Genomic DNA, 27,333 nt, shown 5'->3' on the forward strand with positions numbered 1-27,333 from the left:
AACCACAACACGACTCCCAAATATATCCATTTGCCTCTACAGACCCTGTCAAAATGATGCCAGGAGATGACATGCCTTGGCTTCCTGTTGCCATTATGAAAGGGACTAAATGGGGAAAGGAAAATATTTTGCCTGTAGCAAAACAAGAAAAACACCTTTCAGTACTTGCAGTTTCTTAGAAAGCTATACTAGGTCCATTAATAATGTAGGGACAGATGTGAATATTTCGACCTCAGAATGCTTGGGAAGCTCTTCCTCTGTTAGAATGGAAGGGTTTTTTTGTGCGAGACAGTATCATGACAAGTTGATAGTCTTATCCTCCAATTAATGTTATTTGAGGTCATTTGAGATGATGAGGATCAAATCCAGCAGAAGAGAGCTTTATTTATTTATTTATTTATTTATTTACTTTACTTTACTTGTATACCGCAGTTTCTCAGCCTAGCAGGCGACTCAACGTGATTTACAACAAGGTACAACAGTCAACAATACACAATTTAAAACCATAAAAGCATAATACACAATACTGGCACAACAATAACAATCCAATGCATCTCATGACTTTATAGTTTAACTATATGTTGTGTGAAGGGGCGTTTCTTTTTGTTACCTGAACTATGCACTATTCAGTTTCACTGGTTTATCCTGGCTTCTAGTATTATGGTCCACTTTTGTTTTATGAACATTTATCGTGCAGAGGTTTCAGGAGTTACTTTTTATACAAACAAGCAGGTTGGAATTTTGAGAAGAACTGGTAAGGAGTGACAGTTAGCTGTCAGCGTATGAACATGCTTTACAGGAATATGCCTGTAGCAAGAAAAATTCCAAATTTCAGCAGCTGCAATTTCTCTAGCAAACTATCCAAAGGTCAGTTCAGATGAGACTGGTTCCACCTGTGAATGACTGGGAAATTGTTCCTTCATTAAGAGAGGCTGATTTTCTCTCCCTTTCCTGGGAAAGTGTCTGTCCTTTCCTGAATAAGGGGGGAAAAATGAAGTAGGATCTGTTTTGGAGAACATTCTTGATTTTACTTAAAGATATTGTAGGAAGATCAATGCTTTTGAGCTGTGGTGCTGGAGGAAAGTGCTGAGAGTGCCTTGGACCACGAGAAGATCCAACCAGTCCATCCTCCAGGAAATAAAGCCCGACTGCTCACTGGAGGGAAAGATACTAGAGTCAAAGTTGAAGTACTTTGGCCACATCATGAGGAGACAGGAAAGCCTAGAGAAGACAATTATGCTGGGGAAAGTGGAAGGCAAAAGGAAGAGGGGCCGACCAAGGGCAAGATGGATGGATGGCATCCTTGAAGTGACTGGACTGACCTTGAGGGAGCTGGGGGTGGTAACGGCCGACAGGGAGCTCTGGCGTGGGCTGGTCCATGAGGTCACGAAGAGTCGGAGATGACTGAACGAATGAACAACAACAATTGTGGGGGCTTTTGATAGTTTTGGCCCTGTACTTTCCTGAGCCCATGGTCCAAAAGAACAGGGCTTTTGCAGAGTCACTGACTTGGTTGATGGTGAAACTTTAAGCTATATTAGACGTGTGTGGAATTCATTTCTTCTATTTCCCCATTTCTTTCAGTACTTCGGGAGCCCATAATAGTAAGGGCCCTCCCAGTACAAAAACTCACCTGACACAAAAGCAAACAGGAGTCGATCTCGGCTCCTCCTCTGCTTTTCAGCATCACAGTTTAATCTTTTTTATTAATCCCCCAGCAAACAAAAAGAAAACCCTAATTCCCTGAAAACTGTTCTCCTCTTCCAGGAGGTCATTGCTCTTCCTTACCTGGAAGTGGGATGCTGCCTTAAAATGCCTTGGAGAGAGAGCATGCATGGTTGCTGATGTGGTGAAGCCTGGGAGAGAAATCACATGCACCTGCCTGCAGCCAAGCACCTCTCTTCTAGAGTAGAAACAGGTAAGAAGTTTCTTTAAAGCACACACCTGCCTGCAACTGTCTCCTCTAGAGTAGAAACAGCTTAAATGCCTAAAATGATGGGAAAGGGAGCCTGGGAAGCACCTCCTACGCACACACACACACACACACACACACATAATGGGCCAAAAATGGATCTTTCGGCACCCCAGAGAAAAATCAGATATCTGCCCTCCCGATTTTGGGAAGCTCCCAAAAATGGATTGGGGCCCCCACTGAAAGACAGGACAGGAAACAGGTGAAGGTTTACCCAGATTGCACAAGCCTACTCTATATCAAAGCTTCTTAGACTGTGGGTCACCACCCCATTTGGGATCCCGTAAATGAATATGGGGGTTGTGAAAAAAATTACATTGCTTGCCACCTAGTGGCTGTTTTAGACATTTACATGAATCCATTAGAACTAACATGCAGCAAATGCTTCCACTGTACTTCATAGAAAAGGAAAATCAGCCTGCCTTGCTTAGCAAGCATTGCAAATGCTGATCTTACTTGACAGCGATCATTTCAGTTGCAGAAGTGCTTCTCTTCAAATTTTGATTCTAAAAAAGTCGGAGTCATAAAGCATACTCAACTGAAATCAAAAGTGTCAGCATTCTCAGTTTCCCCCTACGTTTCTTGGAATCTGCTTTCTTAAGGTCTAGAATGTATGTCAGGCTATGCTTGACTTTCAATTTCTGCTATATATAACAAACTCAAGAAAAACATTATCACTCCCACCCCATTAAACTGGCTTCCAGGATTTAAATCATGGATCATCTCACAGGTGTAGACATGCTTAACATATAATGCCACCTTCCTTCTCCTTTCCTGTTTGGTCTATTTTTTCCAAATACATTCTACCCCCTCGATTAATAAATTCCAATCACGAGACTCGTCCCACCATGTTTCAGTGATGCCAATTATATCATATTTGCTTTGCAGTTTCAAGAATTCGGGTCTATCTTGTTTATTTTCCAAGCTTTGTGCATTAGTGTTGGGACACCACAAACCATGGATCTGTTTATTAATTTATTTATTTTTGCTTGCCTACTGCTGAGTCCTTGTATTTCTCCACCTAGTTCTCTTTAGGACAGATGAGGTATTATCGCCTAGTAAACTCTTTGGTCACCTCCTGGGAGAGTGAAATCCAGCCCAGGAACTTGGAGACCCCTATAAAGTGCAGCTGCAACAAAGGACTGCTTCAATCGGCTGAAAGGAGATGAGCTAACTTTGCCCACATGTTTAGATTTCATTGCCGCATCCCTCTTAATAATGTGATAAAGAAGTCATAGTTTTTCTTGCACATGCGACTCCATGTCATTTTGACAGACCCTTGGGCCTTCGTTGGCCTGGGAATTGACTGAGCAGATCACAGTCCTGGAATCATTACAGTACCTCATTGTAAAGCCATGAAAGTAACTTGCGGTGATTAATAGCCTCCATATGCACTGTTAAAAAACTGACTTATTGCATTGCTTGTTACATTTTACTACCCTTTTTTAAGGAAGTAATGAAATGGTCTAAAATTTATGAGCAAATCCTCTACTAATGCCCCTAAGGAGCATTTTAGCCCCCAAAAGGGAACAAGAGAAAGCAATGAGTAAACACTGAAAGATCTAACTACATCAGCAGTCACTGTGCTATTTGTAACTCTGAGTGGATAGGCCAGTGGCCTCACATGGAAGAAGATAGATCCATGTGTTTATTATATTAACTGTTGTTTGTTGTCTCTTTCCAAATGGCTTGGCTTTGGCCAGATGAAAAATACCCCCTACTTCTTCTATTCAATAGGGCTAATCAGTAATAGTCCACCCCCCACTCCCAACAAAAACATCAACAAACAAATAATCCTCGTTAAACCTTGACATTAAGAGCAGGTGAGTTTTCAGGGAATAACAGAGAACATTAAAATGTCACAGGATTGCTAAAAAATGAAATTATTTTCCACCCACACCTTCCCTGCTGTTTTTTTCCCCTTTTGCTCACACACACATACACTCACCAAAAATCCAGCCTTTATTTATGCAAACTATCCTACCCTGAAATTAAAAAACCTTGCCACTGTTACACCAATGGTACCATCTGCATGTAAAATTCCCCGCCGCCCGCCCCCCCTTTCCAACCTTCACCCCTCCAACACTTGCACCACATAAAACTAATTAAAAAGTCAAATTGTCAATGTGCATCTTTTTTTTTGTGCAAATAATTGCATCTTGACAACAATCCAAAAGACAAAGCTTGAAGAGGCTGCATTGGCAGGCAAATCTAAACCTGTTGGAATGAGTGCAACAGGAGAATGTTCCCAATGGGCTCAGTTCCATTGTTTTTGTTCTTCACGCCCACAGCCTTAATGGATGCCCCTCGCATCCAGGGCTCAACTGGAAATCTGTTCCAAGTTAAAGGAAGAAAGTATTCTATTTGAAAAGAGGGAGGATCCCCAAAAACCTCCCAAAAATGTAGCAGCTTATTTTGCCTAAAGAACCTCCTGTCGGCTCGTAGACCAGTTTGGAACTGCATTATATGGTCAGTGTAGGCTCATATTGTGCAGTTTTGAACTGCATTATATGGGTCTAAAGGTAAATGTTTCCCCTTGACATTAAGTTTAGTCGTGTCCAACCCTGGGGGGTGGTGCTCATCTCCCAGAGCCGCCACTGTCTGTAGACGCTTCCTAGATCATGTGGCTGGCATGACTGCATGGAGTGCCATTACCTTCCCACCAAAGCAGTACCTGTTAATCTATCTACTCACATTTGCATATTTTAGAACTGCTAGGCAGAAGCTGGGGCTAACAGCAGGAGTTTGCCCCGGCCCGTGGATTCAAACCACAACCTTCCGGTCAGCAAGTTCTGCAGCTTAGCAGTTTAACCCGCTGCACCATTGCAGCCCCTTATAAGGGCCTACACTGACCATATAATGCCATTTCAATCTGCATTATATGGCAATCTGCATTATATGAAGCCCAGGTTGACCTACCTAAGTAAACTGGAAACATCGTATTTCTGAAACACGTCTGTTTTCCACATGTTAATTCTTAACTCAGTTCTGTCTCCTTTGCACACACATACACAATTTTATCATACTGCACAAACACACACATGCCCATTTGGATATACGTTCCCTCCTAAACAACATGTTTGATATGCATTCAATCCCACAATATGTATCTTTATTAGAATTTTGATTGGATTTGATATTTTATTTTATTTGGTTGGAAACAAAAAGCAAAATGGAAGTAGAAGTTGATGGAATCAATTATCACAAAAGTAGAAGAATGTCTGATGAAGATCTGTGAGCTGGGTGAGATGGATAAACTGACAATGACAATTTAAGGAGAAATCTTTGACTAACTTTGGGCACATCTACATTGATCATTTAGGTCAGATCATCGTGCAGACACCCATCCATCCTTTTGACATCAGTGCTTCATTTGAAATGCATATTTCTCTCTATTTCTCTTTCTCCCTTGTTGACATAGAAATGCTGAAATAGTGTCTCGTAGAAGGGAAACAAGCAGGTGAAAGGGACTGAACAGCTCCCAGAATCATTTTCATTCTGGTTTAGGAACAATGAAATTATATGGCTGTCTCCTGCAAAGAATTTAATAGCCAGGTAACCACATGAAGCCTCTACTGGCCAGAAAGTCCTTCCATATTTTCCCTTCTGTGCTCCTCTTTTGGTTGGCCAACTGCTGATTCAATAAAATCTCCAGTGGAGACAGGCCATTGTGATTATTGACCGGTGTCCTCCAAATAATTACTGTTTGGCTTGACTTCCATAGGCCTGCCCGGCCAACACAGATGAACATACTCAGAGGTGGGGCAGTCCTCCCCCATCCCCATACTGATCGAGGTTTACAACTTTGTTTAGCTTTCTTCTTGCTGTGCAGTTATATTACAATAGAAAGGCAAGTTTAACAAAGTAATAAAGTCTTTATGACCAGCAAGTGAGAATGTTAAATCCTCCCATGGTGCAGTGGGGAGGGGGGCAATGTGGGGCCAGTAAGACTGTCTGCATTTAAAGTAGGGGGACTATGCCTCTTTCCATTGAAAAGTGAAATAATGTGAGGGACTAACCCTTATAAAGAGTCAGTAAGGGCAAGTAGCTCCAAGAGCAATAGAGCTGTCCAAGGGGACAAACTGTATACCCCTCCCTATAGGCTCAGCATCCCAGACATCTCTTTTAGAGTTCATATTCACCACCCCACTAACACAGGAACCATAGGCCTTGTCTTGGACCAGCCTAATCCTACTCAGGCTCAACCTGCCCTTACAGGGCTTGACTTTCCAACCCCTCACCTTCCTGGTTGGACATCCTTCACCACAATAGTTAATGGGGATGGATGGGTGTAATTGTGATGACTGGATTTCATGGACATCACAGAGTGCTTGGGACCAACTGTAAGATTTTATTATTGGACTCAACATAAAACAACAAAACTTTACTACGGTCCATGATCAGCACAAAGTATTAGAATCATAGATATATAGCTGGGAGACACAACAAGGGTTAGCCAGTCCAGCCCCTAACCATATAGGAAAAGCACAATCCAAGCACTTTTGGCAGATGGACATCCAGCCTCTTTTTGAAAGCCTCCAGAGAAGGAGTCTCCACAATAATAATAATAATAATAATAATAATAATAATAATAATTCATTACATCCTCACAGTGATGTTGACCGGCTCTATCTGCCTAGAAAGTCTGGTGGCAGAGGACTTTTACAAGTAAAACAAGCAGTCGAAGAAGAAAAACATGACATGGCAGAATATGTAAACGAAAGCCAAGAACCTGCTTTAATTGAAGTCAACAATCAGAAACTTCTCAAAGCACAGCAGACAAAGAACCAGTACAAGAAAACTGCACTCCAAACCAGAGCTGACAGCTGGCACAACAAAGCATTGCATGGGCAGTTCCTTGAGAAGATTGAAGGAAGAGTTGACAAGGAGAAAACCTGGTTATGGCTCACAAATGGAACACTGAAGAAGGAGACAGAAGGCCTGATTCTTGCAGCCCAGGAGCAAGCCATCAGAACCAATGCAGGATTAAGGCCAGGATTGAAAAATCAACGAATGACCCAAAATGCAGACTGTGCAAGGAAGCTGATGAAATCATGGACTCAACTGTTGCAAGAAAATTGCACAGACGGACTACAAACAAAGACACAACCCTGTGGCTCAGTTGATTCACTGGAACTTATGTCACAAGTACCACCTGCCAGCAGTAAAGAATTGGTGGGATCATAAACCCACAAAGGTCATGGAAAATGAAGATGCAAAAATACTGTGGGACTTTCGAATCCAGGCTGACAAAGTTTTGGAACACAATACACCAGACATCACGATTGTGGAAAAGAAAAAAGTCTGGATTCTTGATGTCGCGATACCAGGTGACAGCCGCATTGAGGAAAAACAACAGGAAAAACTCAGTCGCTATCAAGACCTCAAAATCGAACTGCAAAGGCTCTGGCATAAACCAGTACAGGTGGTCCCAATGGTCATCGGCACACTGGGTGCCGTGCCAAAAGATCTCAGCCGGCATTTGGAAACAATAAACATCGACAAAATCATGATCTGTCAGTTGCAAAAGGCCACCTTACTTGGATCTGTGCGCATCATTCAAAAATACATCACACAGTCCTAGAGGCTTGGGAAGTGTTCGACTTGTGATTTTGTGATACGAAACCTTGCATATAGATCTCATTTGCTGTGACATACTGTGCTTTTGTGTCAGTAAAATAATAATAATAGTCGACGACAGAACCCAAATGTAGATTCTGCAAGGAAGCAGATGAACAATAGATCACATCCTCAGCTGCTGCAAGAAGATCGTGCAGGCAGACTACAAGCAGAGGCATAACACCGCTGCTCATGATTCATTGGAACTTGTGAGAGAAGTCCTCTGGGACTTCCAAATTCAGACAGACAGACAGTTTTGGAGCACAATACTCCTGACCTCACGATCATGTTAAAAAACGAAGTATGGATTGTCTATGTTGCAATCCCAGGTGACAGCAGGATTGAGGAGAAACAACTGGAAAAGCTGATAGGATACAAGGATTTAAAGATCGAACTGCAAAGACTCTGGCACAAGCCAGTCAAGGTGATCCCAGTGGTGATCGGCACACTGGGTGCAGTGCCTAAAGACCTTGGTCTACACTTAAAAACAATCAACGCTGACAAAATTACCATCTGCCAGCTGCAGAAGGCCACCTTACTGGGATCTGCACACATTATTCGCCGATACATCACACAGTCCTAGACACTTGGGAAGTATCCGATGTTTGATCCAATACAACAGCCAGTAGAGTTATCTTGTTTGCTGTGTTTCAAAGAATAATAATACTTTATTTATATCCCACCCTATCTTCCTGAGGGGACTATGGTTTGAGACAGCCCATTTCACTGTTGAGCAGCTCTTACTATCAGGACATTTTTCTCAATGTTTTGGTGGTGTCTTTTTTCCTGCAATTTGACTCCATTGCTCTGTATCCTGGTCTTCAAAGCAGCAGAAAACAAGCTTCTCCCCTCCTCAATATGACATCCTTTCAAATATTCAAACACGGCGATCATTACTACTCTGAACCTTCTCTTCTCCATGCTAAAAATACCCAGCTCCCTCAGCCATTCCTCATACGACTTGGCCTTCTGACCTTTGATCACTTTGAATACCCTTCTCTGGACACCTTCCAGCTTGTCAACATCCTTCTTGAATTGCTTTGCCCAGTACTGGATGCAGTCTTATTCCAGGTGAGGTCTGACCAAAGCAGAATAGAATGGGACTATGACTTCTCTCGATCTAGATGCTATACTCCTATTGAGGCACCTTAGAATCACATTGCCTTTATAGCTGCCACACCACACCATTGACTCACATTCTCCTTGTGGTCTACTATGACTCTTATATCCTTTTCACATGGAGTGTTTTCAAGCCAGACGTCACCCATCCTATATCTGTGCACTTCATCTGTGTGGTACCTTAAAATAATTCAGCACCTTGGATAAGTCCTTTAAAGTTCAGACTAAAATCGAGAACAGATTCTCTACCCTACTGAGTTCAGAGACACAACCTTCCACTTTTTCTAACGTCCATAACTGCAGTTTGAATACCAACCATGCTCCACACACCCTTGCATCTGTTCAACAGCTTTCTTTCCTTCCTTTTTCTTCCTTCTCTCTTTTCTTTCTTTTTCAATTACATTGCTATCCCATTTTACCACTTTGATACAACAATTTGCACGCATGATTTAGCCCTGTTTTCAAAAAAAATAACTAATAGGCATGCATAAATCATTTCCATATACGTACACCATGTTGTTGAATGGTCAAGGATGTTGTACATGCCTCGTTGTGTTTTAAATGCTTTGAAGCTATTTTTACTTCAGTGGTGTTCCAATATGATAGCCATTGAATTGTTTTCAACTGTTCTTTTATATAATGGCTGTTATCCACATTCTGATTTATAAGATGTCTTGGGGTCTAGGAACAGAATAGGATTGTAAGTGGGTGACTAAAAATGTGACTAAAGCCCTTAACATTAATACAATTCTCATCAAACATGTCCATGGCACCAGCTTTATTAGTGATTTTGAACTGTTTGTACATTCTGCTTTGGCTGGTGCATGGAAAAGGTGACAACTTAGGAGATCCCTTCCGGGCGAGGTGTCCCATTAGGACTGGTGCCTAACATAGTTTCATGTGTTTGTGCTTGTTTGTTTGTTTGTTTGTTTGTTTGTTTGTTTTTCATGTCAGGAGTGACTTGAGAAACTGCAAGTCGCTTCTGGTATAAGAGAATTGGCCGTCTGCAAGGACATTGCCCAGGGGATTCAAACCTCTGACCGGCTAGCACAAGGGCTTAACCCATTGCACCACCGGGGGTTCCTGTGGTGGTGAATCAGGAGACATGGACCAGGATGGTGGGAATTGTAATTCAAAGTAGATGAGAGGTACCAGTTTGCCTGCCCTGTTATATAGACAGGTGAGAGCTCAGGAAGATCTTGTTGCTCAAGGCAGGACCAAATGGAACAAGAAGTCCTATGATATTCCTCCCTTTTTGAGAGAATCCACTCTCCCCTGGGTAGGCAAAGTTAATGCATAACCTGAAAGGACTTGGGCGCATGTGCCACTAAAGTCAAGAAACCCATGTCATCACATATAGGGCCAAACTACATGTCATGTGTAGTTCTGCAATTTGTATTTTGATTCCATAAAGAAGTTGCAGAGGGAACCAGTTCAGCCTTTCCTAGTGCAAAGTATTAGAAAATAGAGAGTGTTACAGTGGAGCCTTGCTCTATACCTTCTTTCAGTCTCCAAACAATCCAGTGACCTGCTGTTATTTTTGCTTGAGATCTCTATCTATATCTATCTATCTATCTATCTATCTATCTATCTATCATCTATCTATCTCAATCATACAATTATGATTGCTCCCCCTTCCTCCTCACCTCTTTTTTTTTGTAGGTCATGTCTGAATCATAGAGTTGGGAACGACCCCATGGGCTATCCAGTCCAACCCCATGTGAAGAAGAAGGAAAATTGTATTTAAAGCACCTCCAACAGATGGCCATCCAGCCTCTGCAAAAAAGCCTCCAAAGAAGGAGCCTCCATCATACTCTGGGGCAGAGAGTTTCACTGAGCTGTTGGGAAGTTCTTCCTAATATGTTCCAATGGAATCTCCTTTCTTTCCTGTAGTTTGAAGCCATTGTTCCATGTCCTAGTCTCCAAGGGCAGCAGAAAACAAGACTGCTCCCTCCTCCCTATGACTTCCCCTCACATCTTCATACATGGCCCTCATCGTGTCTCCTCTCAGCCTTCTGCAGGTTAAACATGCCCAGCTCTTTAAGCCACTCCTCACAGGGCTTGTTCTCAAGTTCCTTGACCTTTTTAGTCGCCCTCCTCTGGACACATTCCAGCTTAGAGTTAATATCTCCCTTCAATGGCGGTGCCCATAATTGGACACAGTGTGATTCCAGGTGTGATCTGATCAAGGCAGAATAGAAGGGTAGCACGACTTCTCTGGATCTAAGTACTAGACTCCTATTTAGGCAGGCCAAAATGGCATTGGCTTTTTAAGCTGCTGCATCACATTGTTGGCTCATATTTAACTTGTCCACGAGGACTCCAAGATCTTTTTCAGACGTACTGCTGTTGAGCCAGGCACCCCCCGTTCTGTATCTTTGCATTTCATTTCTTCTGCCTAAGTGGAGTATCTTGCATTTGTCTCTGTTGAACTTCATTTTGTTAGTTTTGGCCAATCATCTCTCTAATCTGTGAAGATCATTCTGAATTCTGCTCCTGTCTTCTGGAGTATTGGCTATCCCTCTCAATGTGGTGTCTGAAGAAGGGACTGTCTTACTATTGTGCTTTTTTGGTTCTTAGGAAGTCTTTTTGGCTAAAAAGGTTTGAAATAAATAAATAAATGATGTAAGGGATGAGAAAAAAACTAGCCATGGTGCCAAAAGGCTGAGCTGCAATTTAAACTCAGATTCCATTCATTTAAACACACAAATCATAACACCATGCAGCTAACATTTTGCCACTGAGCGTAATTCAAAGTTGCCCATTTTCATGAGCAGAATTTGTCCAATATATAAAAGTGATTTTTTGGTACCATATGCATAACATGACTTATGTATGCACATGTCCCTAACTGGATACCAGCCATTGTTGCACTTAAACATTGCAAATAATAGAAGGCTACCTGGAACAGGGTCTATTTACAGAGAAAATTCCATGAAATGAATGCAGGCCTAAACTGGAGAGTTCACCTGGCTTTAACACTCTGTTTTCTATTGGATTGGAAAAGAATTTTGATAACCCACATGTGAACAATTTCAGCCAAGCTTACGCAGGACGCAGCACAATTCTAAACAAAAGACTATATTTTCTTTACCAGATATCTTAAGCTTTGTGAGCCAAGTGATCCTAACTCAAATTCCTTCTAGAAAGAGCAAGGGAAAAACAAGCCAAAACATGTTACCACATCAGAAAATTGTTACCACATCAAGCTAACACCTTCTGCAATTCAAATCCCCCTTTTCCTTCTCCTTCTGTTGTGAGAACCCTGAATTCTTATAAACCAATACTTCAGTTTCAAAGATGTCTGTTCCACTAAGCTGTTAGCATTTCAGGAAAAGGTGACAAAAATCCTCTAAGTTATAAAAGCATTATTTATTGTATTTCTTCCTTTCTGACTGGCTTTTTTCCTACAGAAACATCTCTAAAAATGGGTTGCATCTTAGAATTGCAGGTGTATCTTATGTATTTTTGGTGGTGGTGATATTGAGTATGGAGACCCCCCCCCCCCAATCAAATTATCAAATTACATGAACTTGATATCATGGTGGAACGTTCCGCAGGTTAACACATTACCCAAATGAATTATGCCGACCCACGAGGGACCAGGAAAATGCAGCGGCAACCACCAGGAAACTTCCCCCTCATCCCCCTTATGGTTTTAATCCTTCAATAAAATGAAGTCACCCATAACTTTTGCTTCTCTCCCTTTTTCATTGCAAGGAGTCTCTCTCTTTCCCTCTACTTCTGCATTCCTCAGCTGTGCCGGAAATGGCTCAGGCCACATGGCCCACAGCCCTCCATGGCCCCAGCAACTCTTAGGGACCCCAAGGACAAGCTTCAGCCACTGGACAGCCCCACATATATCCCCAAACCCACTCCAGCCACTCTGGGAGCCCCAGCAGGCTCCCTAGGCCCATGTTGCCTCTTCTTTCTGTCATCCATCCATACCCTTTCACAAGTGACTAACCAGCCCCATAATCCCTTCCCTTCCACCTCATCCCATGTCCCATCATCCATGCCAACCCCAACCCCCCCCCCATGGAGATGGAGATTCGGGGGGGGGGGTTCCTCTTTGAATGTGTGTCCCTTCCCAAGGTGGGTTAACCTATCTAGTATATAGATTTTCTCACCTTCCCAGGACTCCCATGTGGATGTCCATCTATCCTTTCTGATCATTTCATGTTTCTTCTCCCATGGGTGCCCAAAGGAGATCAGAGCCCTTTGTGAAGCCCCATGTAGTCCCTCGCATACATGCTCCTGACTCTTGGGTGGTGGGTTTCTGTGAATCAGGTCCCCCGCCATCCTCGGGACCCCTTTTGTGTTTATATGTTTAATTCTTTATGCTTTGTATTATATAAAAACTTGGACAATCAGCTGCCATGTTGGTCAATCCAGCACATCTTCGCTCAGGAATATCCCTGAGCTACATCTTGATAATCTTGGACTTAATCACCCCACAATTATGGGCCATAACCTCAGGTTGCATGGGACAACAGACTTCGGAGCAGAGGCCATCTGGATGTCTCCCAGCTGCTTGGATTCTAAAGACCACTTATCACTCAGGCATGGCATGATCCCACTGGGGAGAAGTCATCTCCTGTTTTCCTCTTTGCTACTTCCCTTTTTCCAGGCTTGGATCAATGATCCAATCATCATGAACAATACTTTTGCTGTTTGACAATACTGGACAGTGGTGCAAAGTCATCACCCTGCTGAGTCAGCAATTTGTGGAACCATTTGCAGAACAATAAAAGACTCGGGGATTTCTTAATGCCAATAGTTCATTCTGATTGGAGAACAATGTTACTAATTCATAATACTATGTTACTATTGTTTACAGTTTTCCATCCACCCCTCTTCTAGCATTGGAGAACACTGTAGCTACATCTGAGGCGAGGAACGCTCTCCCACTGGCCAGTGAACACTGCAGTCCCGCCTCTGCAGGGAGACCTTGCTGACGCCATCAGGGCTTAGCCAATCACAGCCAAGCCAGCCCCAGCTGGGAGTGATGGGAACTTTGAACCAGTACTGTATAAAAATGCTTGTTTTTACTATGTATGTTATCTCAGCTTACTTTGTCAGGATACTGCAGGCTGAGATCTCAAGCAGCTGATTGAATAAAAACTTTGGTGGCTTCTTCTTCAACTTTGTGAGCTTTATTTCGACACATCTGGCTTCTTCCGGCTCGCCAGGTAAACATACTCACAAGGATGGCGGATTGCTGGAGCCGGTTGCCACGTAACAGCCACGGTCCCCACGTCTCAGTTTCCGGTACCCACGACTCAGGTCTCATTATTTGGGGTCGCTTTAAACTGCTCTATTTCAGTGGAGGTACTGAATTTTGGGTGCGTCTTACAATCAATAGTAAAGGTAAACATATCCCCCTTGAGATTAAGTCCAGTCGTGTCGGATTGCGGGGTGGTGCTCATCTCTATTTCTAAGCCAAAGAGCCAGTGTTGTCCGTAGACACCACCAAGGTCAAGTGGCTGGCATGACTGCATGGAGTGCTGTAACCTTCCTACCAGAGCACTACCTATTGATCTACTCACATTTGAATGTTTTTGAATTGCTAGGTTGGCAGAAGCTGGGGCTAACAGCAGGAGCTCACCCGGCTCCCCAGATTTGAACCGGCGACCTTTCAGTCAGCAAGTTCAGCAGCTCAGCGGTTTAACCCACTGTGCCACTGAGCACTCCCTTACAATCAATGGCATCTGATTATTGAAGAAATACGGTGTACCCCTATACAGATGAAAAGAAAACATGGGAGATGTACTGCCTCAAACTAGCAGCGGGCTCATTTGTGCTAAATTTAAAAAAATTAAGAAGTAAATGTTTTGGGTTTTTTTTGTTTTGTTTTTTTGAGAAAAATGGGGAAGATCTTACTTTCCCCGTCCCCTGTATTCTCTTTTGATTCTTTTGTTTGCTACTACTCTTCAAAGGGTTTACTGAAACGCAGGTGGACTGTTTGAGATACAACAATTCTATCACCAACTGGGGGATACACAAAATAATCTTCTTAAGTGAAAGGGTATGTTTTGATATCCAAAATGCCTGGCTTCGCTCCACAGCATCAGGAAGAATTCAATCCAACAGCTGCATGGGCTAACATGAATATAAAAATGGTTCGTGAAAGCACTATCTTGTCCAAAAATCAGAGAGTCCTTTCCCAAGCACATGCTAGCCATGTTTGCTCTTCCTGTTCCTTGCCATCAAGTCAACTTCAACTTAAGGTGACGCTATGAACAAAAGACCTCCAAGTTATTCTGTTATCAACAGGTCTTAATAGAATACAGTCATTTATTTATTTACTGCATTTATACCCTGCTTTCTCTCACCCCAAGGGGGACTCAAAGCAGCTTACAACATGGCAATATTCAATGCCACATATACAATCAGATAAAAAGCAATAAATCATATATAAAAATGCAATAAAAACATATAAACAACTATAAAAGTAATTAAAAGTGTCGTCATTTTCATTGATACAGTTTTGTCAATTCTCGATTTTACCACCCAACGCCTATCCAAATGCCTGATTCCATAACCAGGTTTTCCCTCTTTTTCTGAAGACCGGGAGAGAGGGGGCAGTCTGATGTCTCTGGGAATTCCATAGCCAAGAGGCCACCCCTGAAAAGGCCCTGTCTCTCGTCCCCACCAACCACACCTGAGAAGGAGGTGGGACTGGGAGCAGGGCCTCCCCCACGGATCTTATATCTCTAACTGGTTCATAGAGAGAGATACATACAGACAGGTAAGTTGGACCGGAGCCATTTAGAGCTTTATATGCTAAAGCCAGCACTTTGAACTGTGCTCGATAGCAGACCGGCAGCCAGTGGAGCTGCCGTAACAGGGGAGTTGTATGCTCCTTGTAGGTGGCTCCAGTGAGCAACCTGGCTGCCACTCGTTGGACCACCTGAAGTTTCTGAACAGTCTTCAAAGGCAGCCCCACATAGAGTGCAACAAGAGTGTGGACTACCATGGCCAAGTCTGACTTCCCAAGGTACGGGTGCAGCTGGCACACAAGTTTTAACTGTGCAAATGCTCTCCTGGCCACCATTGAGACCTGGGTTTCCAGGCTCAGGGATAAATCCAGGAGAACTCCCAAGCTGTGAACCTGTGTCTTCAGGGGAATGTAACCCCATCCAACACAGGCTGTAACCCTAAGCCCTATTCAGCCTTACGACTGACCAGGAGTATTTCTGTCTTGCCTGGATTCAATTTCAATCTTTTGCCCTCATCCAGATTGTTGCAGCACCAAGCACCGGTTCAGAACCTGAACAGCCTCCTTAGCTGCAGGTGGAAAGGAGTGATAGAACTGGACATCATCTGCGTACAGATGGCATTGAACTCCAGAACTCTGGATGATATCTTTCACTGGCTTCATGTACATGTTAAACAACATGGGGGACAATACTGAACTCTGCGGGACCCCACAGGACAAAGGTTGTGGGAATGAGCAGGTGTCTCCCAACAGCAACTTCTGAGAATGGCCCTCCAGGAAGGACCAGAGCCACTGCAAAACAGTGCCTACAAGCCCCATTCCCATGAGGTGTCTCAGAAGGATACTGAGGTCTACAGTCTTGAAGGTCTCTGAGAGGTCCAAGAGAACCAACAGGGACACACTCCCCTTGCCAAGTTCCCTGTGTAGATCATCCACTAAGGAGACCAAGGCTGTTTCAGTTCCATGACCCAGTCTGAAGCTGAACTGTGATGGATCTAGATCAGTGATTCCCAAAGTGGGTGTTACCGCCCCCTGGTGGGCGCTGCAGCGATCCGGGGAGGGCGTAATGGCCGCAGGTGCATTTGGGGGCAATGAATAACTGTAAGGGGGCGGTGAAAGCATAAAAGAAAGAGGAGATTTAGAAAAATGGATTTCCAGGGGGTAGGCCAAATAAGTTTGGGAAACACTGATATAGATAATAAGTTTTCTCCAAGAACACCAGAAGTTGATTGGTGACCACACGTTCTAAGACTTTGCTCAAAAAGGGGAGAGTGGAAACTGGCTGAAAGCTGTGGCAAGGGGCTCAGATCCCTGTGAAAGTGGGAAAACATAAACTAAAAAACACTATTTTAAAAAACTGAGACAAACTTCTTTAAGAATCTCTAGGTCCTCCAGTGCACCTATATGGTCAACTTCCAACATAATTATCTGGAGAACTCATAAATGCCCAGATCAGTCAGAAAATTGTGTTAGAAGTGACCCCAAGTGCCATCCAGTCCAACCCTATTTTGCCATGCAGGAACCAAGAATCAAAGCATTCCCAACAAGCAGATGGTCATCCAGCCTCTGCTTGAAAACCTCCTAAGAAGGAGACTCCACCACATCCTAAGGCAGCATATTCCACTGTCAAACAGCTCTTACCATCAGGGAATTCTTCCTCATATTTAGGTGGAATATTTTTTTCTGCAACTTGAACCCACTGCTCCATTCTGTCCTAATCTTCAGAGCAGCAGAAGCCAAATATTCACGTCTTAATCTTCTCTTTTCGAAAGCAGGGTTCTACCCAGGACAGAACCCTATGGCAGTCTTCTGGTCACTTCTCTCCGGGATGAAGAAAAGCCATTGCTAAGAAACCTTTTGGTTCAGCCAGTCAACCATTTTGCTATCCACCTAACAGTAGCATTGTCTAGCCCACTGTTTGGCGGATTGGGAAGTGCTGTCTCTAGGAATCTGTAGGTCCTCCAGCTCAACTCTGTAGTTAACTTCCACTAGATCATAATCAAATCCACAAAAGTGAAACCTGCAAGTGTCAAGGGCTCGCTGAATATCCACCTCCTATGCAGTTGTCCTCCTTTCCTACTACCTCCTTTGAGCAACTTTAATGTCTGTGCCCAAATTTGGAGCAGATCCTCTCCCCTACTGACACTGAAGGCTCCAGTCACCAGTCAGAGAAAAAACTATCTTGCCCTGATACCTCTGATAACCAGTTTAAATTTTATAGCAGTTTTATACCCTTTTATGGCTCTATCCTATGGATTTGTGGGGTTTCTAGTTTGGATGAAGAACTTGTAACTCTAACATACTTCCCTAAACAACAGCACTTGCATTCTATAACAGAGAGTTCAAAGAGTGTTGCCAAACACTTGCCAAACAACAACTCCCAAGATACCATAGGAATAAGGTATATCAGTGAAGAATTATAATATAGGTAAACTCAATTATCACTTTCAGGTTGTGCTTGTGAAATTAGGGGAATCTGCCTATCCACAGAATACTGAGTGATACAGAATCTCCACCTCAACCATCAAAATAACACTGATGATGGGCTCATCAGACTTCCTCTAGTTGCTAATCACTATCCTCTACAAAAACAAAAGACCTACAGTCTAAAACCCATTAAATTTTGGAAACATCTCTGTTTTTTTTTTTTTTTTGGATTGCTGCCTGAGTAATTCATAATCCAACAAGGTAACTTCTTTTCCCATTTCTGCTTAACAGATAACTGTTATATAAGCACTTGGTTCTACTGTTCTTGTTTCCCCTCCTCCAGGTTACAACAAAGTGGGCTTAGATATCATTTTATAATGAGTTTTGCTTATTGGAAAACAGAATCCTTCATTTTCATCCCTGAAAATTGTCTATTCTTTTGCCTTTCAAGTGGTCTCAGTGAACCAAGTGTTTCCATTCAGCTACTATAGAGATCTTTTATGTACTTTAAGTTGCTGGGCAACTGTATATGAGCCACCCACAGGTACTTGCCTTTAGGCTGTCTGAGAAACAAAAATAGGGCCAAAGTCTGAAAAGGAGCAACAGTAGTATGTGAAATCTTTTCAACTAAGATGCTATTCACATTGGGCTGCTTTCTGCCCAATGAAAGTTCCAAGTGTAGCTGCCTTTTTGACACACCCAATTATTCACCTAATCTCAAGTGTTTAAGTCCTGAATATCTGAGATCTGTCCAGAAAAAACTAGTGTCTGAAGCCACCGTGGAAAAGAGTGGTAGCTCACTGAGAGATGACATACTTTGTATGCCAAAGATCCCAGAAACTGATTGAAAGATTCTTGAGAGACCTCAGCCTGAATCCCTTTTACCACTAAATCATAATCAAATCCACAAAAGTGAAACCTGCAAGTGTCAAGGGCTCGCTGTATATCCACCTCCTATGCAAAATGTCAGAAGTAGGAAACCTTATGCCCTTGAGTACTGATCTGGTGGTTTTCCTCCATTAGAAAAGACTTCAATGTTATTCCTAAGGCTTAGGTACTGGCAGCAAGAACTTTTTCGGTTCCACCATTTTGCCTTTGGTCCTACTCGCCACTGCAATATACTGCCCCCAAAAACCTCTCAAAATTTGGATTCACTCCCCAAAGTAATTATCCACCAAAGGTACAGAGAATACTAGGCTAGATGGACCAGCTGTTTGTGGTCACTTGGGCTAGAATTGGTGACCTCCAGATCAGTGCTATGCCTTCATCCCGCTTTATTGACAGATAAAGACCATTATGTAACCCCCAGCAACATAGGATTTCATCTATCCAGGATGACAGCACCTTCCTCTGAGCTGGTAAGGTCATAAAAAGTGGTACCCAATCTGTGGCCCATGGACCACCAACGGCCCGCAAGAACTAAAATATTGTCCGCGGCCTCACCATTACTACACTGTTGCAAGGAGAGTGATTGGTCTCACGAAACCGTCTTATAGTGCTGAAGCTTATTAAATATGATTTTTCTGTGGGCGAGAAGATGGCGACTACTGGATGGCATATGTTTTGTATCAGAAACTAGAGCTGATGTAGTCTATCCAATGCAATTTTCTGAATCAGCACCCCAAATAACCAAACCGAATCTAAAGTTGACCAAAAACTGATTCACAACTCTTTTGGTACTGATGTTGGAGAGTGGTCCCTGGTCAAGTGGTCCCTGGTCAAAAAAAGGTTGGGAACCACTGCTATAAAACAAGCATGGACAATTGACCCTTGATATGCTGTTGGACTGCAGCTCTCACAAACCCTCAATATAGGCTGTGCAGGTAATATTTTTATCTACACTGTAAAGGTAATGCAGTTTGACTCCACTTTACCTGCCATTGCTCAATACTATGAGATTCTAAGATTTGTAGTTGGTGAGACACCAACATTTTTTTAGTAGAGAAGGATATAGACATTGTAAATCTGCAACTCACATGATTCCAGTTAAAATGGGGTCAAACTGCATTAATTCTACAGTGCAGACGCACCCCTGGTTTTAACTCGGTAACAGTGAAGTCTGACATGCTACACTGTGACCCATCAGGAAAAGCGGATCCAAACAATAAGAAATGAAGACACATATGTGTTTACCTGAGCCACACATTTATAGTGGATGGAAGCTCAGTGGATCACATATGTAGCTGTGAGTGTATGAAATCTAAAATAACCAAATGGACACATCCATCATGTGTACCAATTCTCTTAGCTTTGACCTTGCAAGTCGAATTTTAGAACCATAAACCTTCCTCATTTCCAAATTACAATGTATGCATATTAACAAAGCTGATAAAATACATATATGTGTGTATATAATCTCAAAAGAAAAAAGAAAAACGCATTCCTATGGACGACATTATCAAAGAGAGACTGAAATACCAGTGCATAGTATGTGTCTGACGACTAAAGAGGTGAATTCATAAATGTATTATGAACAATACCCCAAGAAAAAGCTTTAATCTCTGATTTGTGACAACCTTGGACAAAATGGATTTCTAATAGAATATAATGTAAACCGCCTGAGACATTGCGATAAGGACTTTTGTTTTATTTTTAAAAAAACACTTGCAGAAAGAGAGAGAAAGAGAAAGAAAATACGTGTCACACTTTGAATGAAAGGTCTTAATTTAAAATATCTTAATGAACACTCAATTTGTGTGAGCAAATTGGAGAACTTGTGATAAAAAAATTGGTGATAATGGATAATACTATGGATGGGAGAAGGAGAAAGATAAGAAAAGCAAGCAATTTTGAAAAAGGGGTTCCAAAAAGATAGGACATGCAGGAAGGAATAAAAGACCAGATTCATGAATGCATTAACATCTAATGCCATTGTTTGCCTGACTTCATGGTATATTGCAACTTTTATGGCTGGCAAGTACAGGAGAAAATAACAGTGGTTGGAAGCACAGAGAAGCTGCTTTGTGAGTGAAGGGTACTCAGCAGCCACCTTGGAAATTTGAGAAGAGCACTTGATTTGTGGCCGTCACATCCACAATTCCTCCAAAGGCTCTTGGTGGCTTCCTACATGGAACTTTTTAACCAGGTATGGATCAAATGCTAACTGAAACTGAAATGATCATATCATTAAAGGTTAGGAATCAGAGAATAATAGAGTTGGAAGAGACCACATGGGCCATCCAGTCCAACCCCATTCTGCCATGCAGGAAAAGCACAATCAAAACACCCCTGACAGGTGGCCATCCAGCTTCTGTTGAAAATCCTCCAAGGAAGTAGCTTCCATCAGACTCCAAGGCAGAGGGTTCCACTGCTGAACAGCTCTTCTTATGGTAAGAAAGTTCTTCCTAATGTTCAGGTGGAACCTCCTTTCCTGTCATTTGAACTCATGGCTCCGTTGAGTCCAAGTCTCCAGGGCAGCAGAAAGGAAGCCTGCTCCTTCCTTAAAACATCTTTTCAAATATTTAATCATGGCAATCATGTCTCCTCTCAACCTTCTCTTCTCTAGACCTTTGATCATTGTAGATGCCCTCCTCTGGACACCTTCCAGCTTACAGTCAATGTCCCTCTTGAACTGTGGTGCCCAGAATTGGGCACAGCATTCCAGGTGAGGTCTGACCAAAGTAGAAGAGAGGGGCACCATTATTTCCCTTGATCTAGACACTATACTTCTTTTGATGCAGCTCAAAATCCAATTGGTTACTGCATCACATTGTTGTCTCGTGTTCAACTTGTTGTCCACAAAGATACCAAGATATATTTCATGTGTAAAACTGTTGCTGAGACAGGCGTCACTCATCCTGTATCTTTGCATTTCATTTCTCTGCCTAAGTGAAGTATTCTACACTTCTCCTTGTTGAAATTCATTGTGTTACTTGTGGCCGTTTCACAGTCTTCTTGGTCTTCTTGAGACGTTTCTTAGTGTGGGAAACTGCAAGCTATACCAGATGGTCCATTGGTGTTCTCACACTTCCATTAAAAGCAGCATAAATTCCTAAAATTAATGAAGAAGTGCTGGGGAAGGGAAGGACTCTAGTCCTTAATGACACAGCCATTGCCTTTTCCCAGTTCTACCTCCTCTTTCTGTGAGTCTTGACTATGCCTCTCATTCACATCCTTCCCTCTTTTCCTCCACAGGATGATATCCAATTTTTACCTCCATCCTATTTATTGCCATAATACCTCAATACTGGGTTAGGAGCATTCTCCCATTCACTCCTGAGGCCTGTCCCAGCGTGGAAGGTGTCATAAACATGGCCATGATACCAGGCACTTAAACAAACAACAAGAATGAGCCAGCCAAAGTCAAGAAACCAATACCAGAGAAGCCAAATTCTGGAGTCCTTGTGAATCAAGCTGGAATAACAGCAAGATGAAGTCTGAAGTCATAAGCTCAAGCGCAAACAACAAACAGAGATATGTGAGCCAGTGCCAAGATTCAAAATTGATGTAGCCAAACTCAGAATTCCTGGAAGTCAAATGGGCAAAGTCAGGTCCAGAAGAAGCAGGCACTGGACTCAAATCATAATAACGTTGTCCACCACAAGAGAGTCACAACATTCAGTTATTTATATCTCTATATCCCAGCTGCTGCTTGATTAACTATGTCTTTCAGATTATCTCTGAGACTGGAGGTACCTTGCTCTCTCTATCTGACACTCAAAAGGTTTTGGTATGTTCAACCCTTCTGTAGCTTGCTTAGATGTACTTGCTTCAGTTGAGGGCTCATCTTCAAGAGTGGCTGAGCTAGATAGGGCAGACTGCTGAGAGCTACTGGCCTCCAACTCCTCTACTGGCCCTTCTAGCAACTCTTTGTCCTCACTATCTGAGTTAGCTATGACAGAATGAAAATAAAATACCCTATAAACCCAACACAGCCAAACAGCAGAAACTGTGCACCATTGCCCCATGAGGAGAGTCGCATTGCAGAGGCAGGATCGACTGATCATCTGCCCCATGTGATGAGCCATGTCATTACACCTTCACAATGAAAAACCTAGACTGACTCCCTGGTAATTGAGCATCCAACTTTGCTTAGTCAAAGAGGTCATCAGTCTCCTTGTTTTGTCTTCTGGTTCTGCTTTATCCTCTGACTCTCTTTCCTGACTGCTGATTCCCAGTTACCAGTTCACTCCGGACTGCTGACCACAGCCAAGCACCTCAACTTTCCAAATCAATGCTCACAACCCCATAGTCATGTTGGTTTGGGACAGTCTTCTCATATCTTCTAGTGATAATTCATCCGATGTTTCTCCCCAACCTCTAAATCAGGGGTTCTAGAAGTCATTGGAGAACAGCTCCCATCACTCCCCACCACTGGCTATGCAGCTATACTCCAAAAGTCTGATTCCCAGACTTGTTGAATCAATGAGAGCCTGTAAATCCTAATTGATTAAATTGGTCTACTCTTGTTGAGACTATTGGATTCAGGATCAGCCTTTTAGAGTGCCAAGAACAAAAAATATATACTATTTATTTACTTAATTTATACCCCGCCTTTCTCACCCTGCAGGAAACTCAAAGTCGGCTTATAGGCTCTGGCAAAAATCCAATGGCACATATAAACATAACAATAAAAACATACCCCATCGAACTATAAAAACAATCAAACTCATAAGCAAATAAAAAACATAGAGCAATAAAACATGTTAAAAACATATAAAATGCCAAATATTGATTCCATACTTATTGACTGATCCATAATCCTTATTCAGACTGTGTCAAAATGCATAATATCTTATTCTCCAAATGCCTGCATACAAAGCCAGATCTTTTTTTCTGAAGACCAGAAGGGATGGGGTCTACTTGATGTTTCTGAGGAGGGAGTTCCACAGCTGAGGGTGAGTTCCACACCACTGTCTCTTGTTCCCACCAGTGGCATTTGCAAAGGGGGTAGGACTGTGAGCAGGACCTCCCTAGCAGATCTTAAAGCTCTCATTGGCTCATAAGGGGAGCTGTGTTTGGCCAGGTAAGTTGGACCAGAACTGTTTAGGGCTTTACAGGTCAAATCCAGCACTTTGAATTGGGCCCGGTAGCAAACCAGCAGCCAGTGGAGCTGACACAACAGAGGACTTGTATGCTCCCCGTATTCTGCTCCAATAAGGAATGTGGCTGCCACCCGTTAGACTACCTGAAGCTTCCAGGCAATCTTCAAAGGCAACCCTACGTACTATTCCCTTTCTTTCAAAAGCAGAAGTCCTGGTTTGGGAAAGAGGCAATCTATGATACATTTGTGACTCCCCTTCCAACCCAGTTGCCAATTCTCATGCACTTCTTGGCAGTCATTGTGTTGAGAATTCCCTTTTACAATGTTGCTTGAGATCTGCGTTATCAAACATAACTGATGATGGAACTCCACCACTGTAGCTACATCTGACAATGACACTCCCCACAAACTACCTTTTCAGCCCGGCAACGCCCCTAACTGAAGGGTGTCCAAGGTGTTGTATACTGAGATGCTGGGAAATCGTGTTTTTTTCCACTGATTGGGTACAATGAGAACAGGCAGCTCTGGAGACCACTCAGGATTCTGCCTCAACTGCTTGCCTGAATACATCCCATGACTAGGATAGCACTGAACACATCATTCCCCGGTGCCTCAATCTGCAGCACCCTTTGGATGGGGCACTACTAGACTAAAAACTTTGTATAAGGAACGTACATCCATCTGGTAACAATCATAAACATCAAGCCCAGCAGTTACAAGATCTTAAATCCAGTTTATGAACTACTGAATAGGATACCAACCAGTATTTTTAAAACCTGTGGCTGTCTCAAAGGTAGTAGACAGATTCTTGCAATGCAAAAAAGACTAGTGTCTTCATACTGAACCAATTTGAAGAGGGGGTTTTTTTTTAGGGGGGGTACTTTTTGTTTTGTTATGGGAGCAGTTGAATCTTCTAAACTAACAGCAAGGTAAGCTAGAGCACCAAATTAAAAGAAAGATCAAAGTTAAATATTTATTCTGAGAGCAACAATATTTGCAAATCTGGAACTGATCTTTTGGAGTTTTCTATTTGCATACTTTAATTAATCCAAAAAATATTAAAACTAATCTCACAAAGGAAAGGGTCAGAGTATTAATTAACTTGAGATTCATTGCTTTTGTATAATTTAGAAGTTCGACACAAAGCAGAAAACGGCGTTAATAAAAACTAAGTTACTGTGACAGGTATAATTTCACGGATTAACAAAACTTCCAGCATTCTTACCAAGTTTACCACTAACTTCAATTTTTTAAAGTTATCTGCTTCAATTAAAATGTTTTTCTCCTCCAGATGAAAATTACATTTCATTCTTCCCTTAACCTCAACATTTCTCGATTAATATGATTTTTCTTTCATGCAGCTCTGAATGTAACATGGGTCATAAGCACAGTAAATGGGAAATTCTAAATCAGAATGAAATAGCAACCACTTTTATACAGCACAACTGTATTTCCAGTATAACAGTTGAGGTTCTCATCAGTATAAAAATATCTCCATTCTTTTTGCCCCATCTCTATAGATAGGAATGAGTGGGTTGCAGGTGGGGAGGGGGGTGATTTGAGCTGCAAAATGAGAGTGACTGTGTTGCACAGCTTTCCTCTCAAACTATCAAGAATGACACAAACACAAATGAGTGTCTTGTCCCATCACCTGCCTGTAAGGGCCCAAAGCAGATTCCAGATAAGATTACAGAGGAGGAGGACTCCATTGACACACAGGGAAGATAGTCACCAAGGGTTGCATCCACCCCATTTCATACACATCAATCCCTTGTGAGCTACCTTCATTCCTTTTTTAAAAAAATGGAAGTGACAAGAAGTTCATTTCTGCAACAAGAAGACCATTTGGGACTTAAAACATGCCTAAGGGAAACAGTCAATGAATTCCAACTGCTATAGGCTCTATTTCACAGGAAAGAACTAGAAAGACCACTCCTCCTGAGCATTCCTAGCCTAAGAAAGCCCTATTAAATTTGCGGGGTTTCCAGAAGTCAACAGGCAACATGAAAGCACACACATATACATGGGAGATAGCTTTCCCATGGTCAATTTGTTCCCTATTGTTTTTGAGAGATTAAAATGGCCTTTTTCAGGCCAAATGAACTTCAGAGGCCTGAGAAACTGGAAGGCATCCAAGAGACCTGAATGGACCAGAGGTGGCTCACAAGCTGTAATTTTCATCCTTAGTATAAGAGGCCCAAAGCGGGGTGGGTTGGTCCTGAAAAATACCCTGACATTCTAGAATTCACTTAGGGAATGTGCATGATGGGGAGGACACTGTATACGCTGCCTAGCTGCATCTCCCAGTCAGTGGCTGAGCTTCCGATGTAGTTGGTGGCCTAAATCCACCTTATCCTGAACTTTAAAAGAATTGTCCAAGGTCCTGAACCCTATCTCCCAAATAGATTCAGCATGTTGTAAAGCAGTGATTCTCAACCTGTGGGTCCCCAGGTGTTTTGGCCTACAACTCCCAGAAAGCTACCAGCTGTTAGGATTTCTGGGAGTTGAAGGCCAAAACATCTGGGGACTCACAGGTTGAGAACCACTGTTGCAAAGTCTCCTTTAATATTTCAGTTAAACCCAGCCAGATAACCTTGGCAACAAAAGTCCCCACTACTCCCAGCTCCAAAACATTTATCACCACAAGGATTTTGGGAACAAACATAATGATGAGTTGGAGCTGAGGCCCACAGCAGTAAGCTTAGTGCATCCTCTACATGAGGACTAATTGTTCATTTTGTCTATTGTCTATTGCTTATATTATTTTCTATACCTTTGATTGTTGTAAGCCGCAACTAGTCCCTTAGGGGAGGAGGGGGCGGGGTAGAAATAATAATAATAATTATTATTATTATTATTATTATTATTGGCTGCCATTTCTCTTATTCTATGTAGTTACTGTACAATTCTATTTACTCAAAGTAGTTACAGACACACACTACTAAGCTGTACTAACTGTGACTCAATAGAGTACAAAATTCCACTACAGAGTGATCTGACTGCAATGTCTTTAATGGTTGAATAGCAAACGGAAGACTGTTTGGCCCAGGAGAGAAATGCACAACAGATTTTTAAAGTGGGTGGGGATGCGGAACAGACACATTTTATATCTTGATTTAAAAGGATAAAAAGGAAGCAGACGTGTCTTTGTCTGCTATACAGACATCCTTTCAAGTTCCCAAAAGCCGTAGCTAACTTTGGACATGGATTTCTATTCAAACATAAACAAACATTTCTGTGAGGATGTTTGTTCCTTCCATCAACCCTTAAGTATAAATGGCAACTGTGAGTACATATAGGGCTTGGGTTTCTTACCTGCTCTCTGTGGTTGGATCGAAGCGTTCGCATACAATGGTGGCAGTGGTCTGTGTCCTTCCATTGTCTACATCTTGTTGAACTCCCCATTGGTCTGGATCGCTGACTCGGATGTCTATTATCTTCACACCTGGAGCAGCCTTAATTCTACCAGGAAAACAACAGACATGTCTTTAG

At 42.4% G+C, this 27,333-nt stretch overlaps 1 protein-coding gene across 1 annotated transcript in view; it reads right to left on the minus strand.

Annotated features, from left to right (window-relative positions):
* The window catches only part of TMEM132B (transmembrane protein 132B), a 514,332-nt gene that overhangs the window by 226,020 nt on the left and 260,979 nt on the right, over positions 1-27,333 (minus strand). The window contains exon 3 of the mRNA XM_060785589.2: positions 27,157-27,303. Coding sequence (XP_060641572.2) covers positions 27,157-27,303 — 147 coding nt within the window. The remainder of the gene's footprint in view (positions 1-27,156; positions 27,304-27,333) is intronic.

Source organism: Anolis sagrei, chromosome X (assembly GCF_037176765.1).
Source record: "Anolis sagrei isolate rAnoSag1 chromosome X, rAnoSag1.mat, whole genome shotgun sequence".
Lineage (NCBI taxonomy): Eukaryota > Metazoa > Chordata > Lepidosauria > Squamata > Dactyloidae > Anolis > Anolis sagrei.